At 45.1% G+C, this 9,045-nt stretch overlaps 1 protein-coding gene across 1 annotated transcript; it reads right to left on the reverse strand.

Annotated features, from left to right (window-relative positions):
• Window positions 1-2,907: 2,907 nt before the first annotated feature.
• Window positions 2,908-7,973, reverse strand: TM4SF4 (transmembrane 4 L six family member 4). Its single transcript, XM_003209264.5, has 5 exons — window positions 7,605-7,973; window positions 7,258-7,347; window positions 4,844-4,977; window positions 3,655-3,844; window positions 2,908-3,394 (listed from the first exon to the last, which is right to left on the reverse strand). Exons 1-5 carry the CDS (start codon window positions 7,776-7,778, stop codon window positions 3,377-3,379), a joined length of 606 nt encoding a protein of 201 aa, XP_003209312.1. The 5' UTR covers window positions 7,779-7,973; the 3' UTR covers window positions 2,908-3,376.
• Window positions 7,974-9,045: the final 1,072 nt, after the last annotated feature.

Below are 9,045 nucleotides of genomic sequence, written 5' to 3' on the forward strand. Positions count from 1 at the left end.
CAAACCGCGGAGAGGCGCGGGGATTCCACCACGTAACCGCGCATCGGAGCGGCGCCGCGCGCCCACAGAAACGCCCGAGAAAGCAGCTGCGCGCCGAGCGCCGGGACTCCCCAGAGCTCCGAGCTCCCCGCGAGAATCGGGCGGGAAGCGCTCCGGCACCCGCGGCTGCTGCGTCTCCGCAGCTGCCAAGGGAGAAGGGAGGAAGAGGATAAACCAGGCGGGAGGAAGGCTCGAGGAACCGTTCGCGGCGGAGGGACCCACAGGACGCAAAGCACGCGGTTTCCACCCTCCTCAGGAATGGGGCGGCCCAGAGGCAGCAGGTAGGGGGCGGTCGTGGGACGAGCGCAGGCGGGGGACGGAGGGAAGGGGCCGCGGTGAGGGCGCTGCGCCGCTCCCGTTGCTTCTGGCGTTTCCGGCGTTTCCCGCGCGTGCGACCGCGCGGGGCCAGAGCGGCGCCCCCATCGCTCAGCCCCGTGCCGGGGCTCCGACCGGCTCCGCTCTGCGGGGTCTCCGCGCCGCAGCCCCGGGCCTCGTCGTGGTCTGTCGGTCTGTCGAACACTCCCGATTAAAAACCATGTTAGAGATCGTCCTTCGCACTCTGCTGATGCGAACGCTTTAGAAGAAGCACAAATGGCTTCAACCTTACGTGTGTTATTTCCCAGTTTTAGAAGCAACTTTCTGCAGAGCTGCACTGAGGCGCCGTTCCTGGGCTGCTGGTGCTGCCGTAGGGCTTCCGTGTCTTCCTGCTGCAGGCAACAGCGTTCAGGTGTGCGCGCCCTTCTGCAGCGCACCGGTGTTGTCGACGTGCATCGAAACGGAGTCTCAGACGACGCACACGCAGTCAGCGCGTTGTGATCTGAGTCGTTTAATAACCTTTGTGTTTCTTTTTCTGTAAGCTCTCAGCTGAAGACGTGCCTCCCAGTGTCAGGGCGGCTGTGCTCGTGGCATTCTGGCCAGCAGTCACTAAGCTGAGTAATGAAGTTTTGAACAACGCGTTCACATTGAGGTGTTATAAACAATCCCGATGTTTTCCTGTAAGCTCCCAGAATTTCTTTGCAGCTGAGTCAGCTGAAACTGAGCATGCTGTCTAAGTTGGTCAGGGCTGCTGAGCTCTGTTTTACCTGCAGTTGTCTTTAGTTTTGGTTTCTGTCTTGCCTCATAACGGAAGAGGTGTAGGAGCAGTGCTGCTGGCACATCAGTGGAAACCCCATTCCTTTGGAATTGTTCAGTACGCCCCAGGGCTGTATCACAACATAAGATGTGTGTGCCTTATCTCAATACTGACTTATCAGCTCTCGTTAGGAAACTGCTGTTGGGCATCTTAGAATCGTTGGCTCATGAAGCACCCGGTATTTTTGTTTAGGTGTTGTAGCTTCCTGATTTCTTATCCCAACTCCCCCACAGATTTACACGTTCAGTTTATTAATAAATCTGTGTCGTACACCATGTAGCTGCGCATCCATTTGTTGAATGCTGATGAGAAACATTCCATATTCCCAAAGGCTTCATATAAATAAAACAAGACAAATGCAAGATGAGGTGCAGGACAGCTGCTAACCACAGATGAAAGAATAGATGTAAAATGGTTGTGTCGGTGGGTGGGGATATAAAGGGTACTCTCAAATTCTGCAGCAATGCAGGGTAACAGGTGGGAAAGACAACTGTTCCTGAAGAGCTCTTTTATCATTTATTCATCTTGCACAATGTATCATTACACCCCTTTGCTTGTATTAATTTAACTCTTTGTGTATGTGTGTATGTGTGGCTATTCAGCGTTTGTGGCATAATGCTTACCAGCTTTTACTGCTTTTAAATCCTCAAAGTTCTTCATATATTTTAGACAGAATGCATGAGATACACTTTTTAGAAAACAGGGCACTGAATCACTGTCTCGGGGAAATTTTGAGGAAAAAGATGTGGCCAATGCTTTGGGGAAGTAGAAATCTCCAGAGAGCCAATCTGGCAAGCTCACTGGGTTGTGAAGATTTGCTGTAGGACCTTTTGTAAGAAGCGCGAAGGTGGACTGAATTCCTCAGCCTTCTCTTTCAATCTATTTCCTTCTTGATTTCTCTGGGAAATGGTTTTATCTCTTTAAAATATATTTTTTTTTCATAAAAAAAAGAAGATAAATTGCAAGGACAGTACGACTGTGCCAGGAGTGTTGTGCTGCTCTGCCCCTCCCATCCCAGAGTGCAGTGGGGGAAGCTGCAAAAAATGTCAAGTGAAGGGGAAACGTTGTGCGCGATGAATGGCTGCAAAAGTGAGTGCTCTTCAGGCTGATAAAGTTGAGAGGGGATGTGAGAGAAGCTGTGAAAGCAGTTGCCACAAGGAGGATGTACACTCTTACAGTCAAGAAAGAGGAGGCATCAAATGAAAGGAGCACATGACAGGGTGGGTCAGAACAAAGGAGGCTCTTTCCACAGCATAGAGTTACGCTCAAGAGGGAATATTGTGATTCAAGAAAGTGAACAACTTTGTGGAGAATAAATCTGTCAGGAACAGTTAAGTACAAAGATGGAACTTCTGTTTCAGGATGTCGCTGCACAGTGGAGTTGCAGTCCATGGAAATACTCTGGGAAGGTCTCTCTATACCATTTCTGTATACTTGCAGTTCTCAGTTTCATCTGCTGCAGTCCTACTGTGCTATTACACTTCCTCCAGTAGAGTGACTGGATGAAAGTACTGGATGAAGCCAGCGCCCTGCCATGCTAAAAGCTGTGCATTGGCCTTTCTCACTGAGTTCCTAAAGCTGGCTGTGGTGGATTCCAGGCTGACTCATAATGCTGCAGACTGTTGGCAGTAGTCTGTTCTTCAGCCCATTGCTTTGACTGTCTGCTTCCTTGCATAGCAGTGCTGCTAAATATGCCTGTTTCTCCATTAAGAAAAGAGACATTGAGATGCACGAACCTTTTCTGTTACAGTCTCTTTATAAATAGCAGACCTGGGAGAAAGAAGACCTTGATTTTCTGCACACATAAGCATATCCTCAAAAGAAGTTCCACTTGTTTATGATATTCCCATTTGCTGAACTTCAAAAGAGATTAGATAAAATTTCATAACAACTGAACTTGTATCAGCACTGTTTGGTGATCTACAATTAGAAAGCTATTAACGTTAAAAAGAGAATTCTCAGGCAAAATTCTATATGGAATTTGTTTTACAAAAATAAATATGATTATGATATTTGGCTTTTGCTAATTTTATTCCACGAGGAGGGGTTTCAGGCGCATGGATGCCTGAAGAGAAGTCAGGGCTTCACCCCTTTGGTGTAGGGAAGTGCCCTTCATTCTGATCTTCCCAGCAGTGGCGGTGCTGCCGAAACCTTTCCCAAATGGTTTCAAAAGGTGAGAAGGGATCTTTGCACCGCTGACGTTCTTTAGACGGGCCCATCTCCCTGGAAGAAGGAAATCACAGAGGTTATTCAGTGTCTCCTATTCGTGTGACTTTCACAGGATTTTACGATGTCCAGGGGCTGTAGGGAGCTGTCGGAGAAACCCCACAAATAAGGGCTGAGGTGATTGTTTGGGCACCAGACAGCACTGAGGTTTTAGAAAATATGATCGTAGTGCTGAACAAAGGCTGCTTCGGCCCATTGAGTGCATCTGCAGCAATCGTCAGTACACAAAATCACAAGAGAGATTAATCAGTGCTCACCCCACAGCATCCGCAGCATCTGCAGTCCCCACAGATCGTTCCAAAGAGTCCATTCACAACCTGAATGCCGCAGAGCACTGCCTGGATCCCACTCATCACCAATAGCAAAGCAAAAAGGGTCAGGTGCCAGGGCACAATGTTTGCAGGTGACAGACACGTGTCCCACATTTTTCGGTCACTTAGGTAATCCCTGGATAGTAAAGGAGGGAAACAAAATGATTGGGAGATGATACTGGCTGACAAAGAGGTGATCCATTGTGGCTGACAAGGCCACAATAATTGTAACGTGTGACCAAAATTCTGTGAGCTTCAACAATGTAAAAAATAATTCCCATTACAACATTAGTACTGCTTGTTTAGAACATTCTTTTGTGTAGTTTTTCGATCAGTTTAAGTAATTAATTTGAGAATGATAAGGCACAGTCAGAGATGAGATTGTTTTAGAAACAACTGGGCCGCTCCTGCTGTTCTGGGAAGAGCAAATTATCAAATAACAGCCAAGCGTGTGCCAAAATGACTTTCCTGCCTGCTCATGCCTCATTGTGAAGTCGCTTTTCCTGCTTGTGGCATCAGCTCTGCTGTTGCACGAAGCAGTTCTGACATCTCGTGGTGCATGAATTAAATACAGCTCCCAGGCACCAGGAGCCATTGGGTTCCCCTGGGGGTACAGCACTGTCTCTAATTCTCCTTTGGCAGAAACCCTGGGCTTTTTTCTGTTAGAGCTTTCTAGCATTGCACTCCTGGAAGTGGAGAACGTAAAGGAGAAGCCCACACGTTCTGGTTGTAGTGGGACAAATTCCATAACTAAGATAGAATGACAGAAGTACTAATTATTTGGAAACCTCGTATTTCTAGAAGACACGTCTCTGCTGTTAATGTAAGTGTAACTTATCCCTAAATATTGCTTATAATCCCAAGAACAAACTGAAGGGCTGTGCATTCATTTCTCTTTATTGGCTCCTTTGAAACTCAGTAGTTTTGATTGGTTCTGTTATTCTTTACATACTGCTCCTGCTTCTTAATTAGTGTTGTTGTGCGTTGCCTTTGAAGAACACCTTTGTTTTAGACAAGTAGTCTAAAAGTAGTCCCAACTGCTAAACAAGAGATTTGGAAATGTAACCATATCGTGAATTTAAAACATATGTCTTATTCTTTTTTTCTTTTCTTTGTTCTCATTGTCTTGACTTACCCATCCTTGAAGGGATAGAGCCACTGTGTTCCATTGTTACATATCGGGCCTTTGTTTATGGCTACTGCTGACACAACAAAGCAGTATCCAGCTCCCACAACTCCAACTGCAGCAAATATTATAGAGGAAAACATCTGACAGAGAGAAATGACATTATTTTAGTTCTCATTCAAACACTGAAATGCACGCTATTAACGTGAATGTATGTTCCCTAAGCTCAGCTCTTAACAGTCAAAAATATCAGCTGCAGAACTGCTAAAATCTATCAGTTTGCACTTGCATGGTCGATGTATATCGCATAGCTGCACTCCTGTGTAGGTTTAAAAGAATTTGCCAAGGTGGATCTTTCACAAAAGATTATGAAGTCTTGGACCCCTTGTGGCATTAATAAAATCTACAGTACCCTGTACAAGTTAACTTAGTATTTTGGTCATATTTGGACCAAGAAATTGTATTTTTCCTTCCTGAGCCTCCCCTTCACGTTTCATGTTATTATGGATATCTTCTCCCATGTGCTTGTCATCATTAGCTCTAGCAGTGCAGGTGGAATAAGGATGTCCTTATTTTCCTGGCTTTCCATTACAAGCTTTTCACGTACAGTAATATGTAAGTAAATCTTTCAAAAACTAATGCTGTGTTGGAACTTTAAGAACGTTTAACCTTATTCCTTTGTAGATAGAGGTAGTCATAATAGTGTGCAGGTAGAGGGAGTATCTTTTATTGGATTGAAGTGATCACAGAACCACAGAGGTCAGAAGGGGCCTCTGGGGCTCCTTCAGTCCTGCTCCCACAGCAGTTCCCTGCAGCAGTTGCTCGGGAATGCCTCCCAGTAGGTTTGAATAACTCCAGAGAAGGAGATTCCTTCCTGTCCTCTCTGGGAAGCCTGTGCCAGGGCTCTGATATAGGTGGAGGGGAAAAAAAAGAAAAAGCATTTTCAGGTCTGTGAGTGTTATATATAGAGCTCATCACAGTGCTCTTGTGCGAGCGCTGTGGTACGACAGAACAGCTCTGTTGGAAGGGACCTTCAAAGATGATCTGATCCCACTGCCCGGCTCTTTTGGGGCTGACTGAAAGTCCTAGTTGTTGTCCAAATGCCTCCTGGACACTGACAGACATACATTTTTGTGTTTGCATATGTGATGGGGCTAACTTAAAAATTACATTAGTGTAGCATACATCATGGTAATGATGCTTCTGTTAAAATACGAGAGCAGATTCAGTCCTCAGTCACGCTGTGGTAGGCCCGCCAGGACTCTCTTAATACAGCACTGTGACTGCAGTAACAATCCCAGTCTTTCGTTCAGGCATTACGCTGACATGATTTGGGAAGGGCAGCACCGCAGGATGGACACTGCTGTATGGAAAGCACCGTCCTCACATATACCTTAGCTTGGGTGCACCTGCCTGAGCATGGGCAGAGAGCGCTCACAGCTGCTCACCTCTCCTCATACAGACATGCTCTGAGTTCAACTGAATTGTGGAGGTGTGAGTGGAAGCCTGGCAGCAGAATATTTTATAGTTTGGTAGATCCTGTGTTCTTTGTAGTCTCGAAAGCTAAGCTAAGTCATGATCACTGCTGGCAGTGAGGTTCCATCTTTTCCTTGCGCTACTGGGACTGCAGGAAGACAGCCTCACAGGGAGCCAGGGAAGGCTCCTTGTGGAGCTTACAGCCATTGCTCTTTTTCTCTCTCACTCTCTTTTTTTTTTTTTTCCTAATTGAAAATCTGTTTTGTTGCAAAGCAGTGTAATGATCTCCTTGTGCCAACAGTTTGTCTCAGAAGGATACACTTTCCTAATAGAAATATTCCTATTTTTTACCTAGTCTGACTTTTAAACTAAAGCGCTTGAGAAGTCTACTGGCATTTGAAGGTATCTGAGACTTTTCAACAGTGCCTTAGAGAAAGCTGTAGGTTCAGACTGGAGCCTGGTTTCGAGCTGACTGCTCTAAGCAGGAGGTTGGGTCGGGTGACTTCCCGAGGTCTTTTCCAACCTGAAGTTTTCTGTGAACCCAATCAGATATTCACAGCCACTTGCACGGGTCTGCAACGAGCTGGGAACACAATGCATGACTGTTGAATGCATTATTTTGTGCATTCAAAATAATTTTTGAAACTCCCAGCAAAAAGTGGAAGAGAGAACTGTCACGCTGTGCCAAATGAAATGCAGAACTCTCCAAAATTCACTTTACTTGTGATCGCAGCAGTGCTGTTATTGCTATAAGAGGCAGTACAGGTGTGTATCCGTAGCACATCGGAGGTGCAGCACGGCTCTGACAAACTGCTATCTGTACCTGCTTTCTATCTCATGGTCTGGACAGCGTCTGTCTGTCTCTCCATGATTACGAACAGAAGAAACATGTATTTTATTGATCACAATATAGCTCTTACATTTTTGCTGCATTTCCTCTCACTTACCGCAAACCTCTTTCCACAGCTCTCATTACCACAGCATCCACAGCAATCATTGTTCTTAAGGCCCAAAAACACCAAGGCAGGAAAGATCATCTACCGATAACAGAAATTCAGTTTGAATTGGAATAAATTCAAGTTACATTTGCTTTTAAATTCAGTAATTCCACATCTTTGTTTTCTCACCTCTGAATTAGATTTCTTTTCCCCAAACTGTTTCATGACTTTTAACTTATTTACCAAAGAACTTGCAGTGTCGGAGACTGCATTTGTGCTACTGAGAAAACTCAACAATGCAAAGTCTTGGTTGAGGTGGGGGAAGAAAGGTGGGAACGCCCGAATTGATTACTCACCAATGCGCCAGATCCCAGTATCCCTCCGAAGTACCAAACCTCGTCCGTAATGTGGTCATTGTTTTCAGCCACTTTTCCTCCAGGGAAAAACAGCAAAATGTTAGCGACTGTACACAGCACAGCCAAAGGGATAAGTGTGGTTCCCAGGCACTTAGCACAGCTTCCAGTGCACATGTTTTTTAAAAGAAATTGTAAACACAATGAAAGACAGAGGAAAAATCTCTCAGATGTTCTCGGAAATGTTTTCTGAAGAGGAGCTTCTCAGTCTATCTTAAAAAATCTGGTTTCTGCAGTGCCTCTAGAGGAACTCAGCCCGTAGAATACTCCCTTCAGAGACGTTGCTGCAGCTGATCTGAAAAACAGCGTGTGCATTATTTATATGTTCTCACAGCCATGATGTCAATTTTCTGAGCCTCCATAAATGAAATTACGTTCAGTGCAACCTCTCATTTTACTATGACAACCAGTAACCTCTGTTAATATTTTACTAATGTGAACGATGGTTAAGCCCTTGGTTATCTGGGCTCAGGTTATGGATAGAAATTCTGTTTAGTCCAAGATCATCACTCTTGGAATACACAGCCCTTCACTCTGTAGAGTGTTTTTTTGTAGGTGAAAATAAAAACATAATGAATCAGCTTGCGTTAACAGTAGCTGTATGCAATAGAAAAGTTCCCTGAATTTGCTTTTCTTTGAGAAGGTTGAGCTACGCATTTGATATTTTGAAATGCTCAGATAGCTTGCAGGTTTGCTATGTGTATGGATTGAATTAATATGAAAACAGAGCTTTGCAGCCAATATCGATGAATAAAAGATAAGGATCAGAAGAAGTTTCAGTGGACTCAACATATGTCCTGCCATTTTATGTTCCCTCAAAGCCTGATATTTCATCTGTGCTCAGGCAAAATTTGCATTTAAAATTGCATTGCATGTGGCAAGCAGACTCTGAGCTCAAGCTGAGCCTCTGCTGACTTAGCATGCAGCATTTTATTCAAGCAGACAGCTCTGTTAAAGCAGGCCCTGCAGCTCTTTAAGAGATACTGGGTGCTTAAGCATGGCGTATTGTTCTGCACAACTTAAGCTGTGATGAAGAACATCATCTTGAACTGTCCAAAGCCATTTCAAGCTGAAGCTGTAGCTTCAGGTTAAGTAGCAGTGCTGAAAAAGCCAATTTAATTGGTCACTATTGTTAGAGAAATGGTCCAGCTGAAAAAAATCCAGCTCCCTTTTCAGGTAGAGCAGTGCCCTGATCTGGTTCCTCACCAGGCACATGGACATCTCTGTGGGTACAGGACGTGGTGGAGCAGGGGCAGGGACAGCTCGAGCCATCGCTAATGCTGAAGAAGTGTCCTTGGAACTGGAGGCTGGCTTGTCAGCTTCATCTTTCTTTGCCAAAAGAGACAAAAAGAGGAAAAAAAAAGACACAAAGCAGTTTATCGGA

This window comes from Meleagris gallopavo, chromosome 11, assembly GCF_905368555.1.
Source record: "Meleagris gallopavo chromosome 11, MGAL_WU_HG_1.1, whole genome shotgun sequence".
In the NCBI taxonomy this organism is placed as follows: domain Eukaryota; kingdom Metazoa; phylum Chordata; class Aves; order Galliformes; family Phasianidae; genus Meleagris; species Meleagris gallopavo.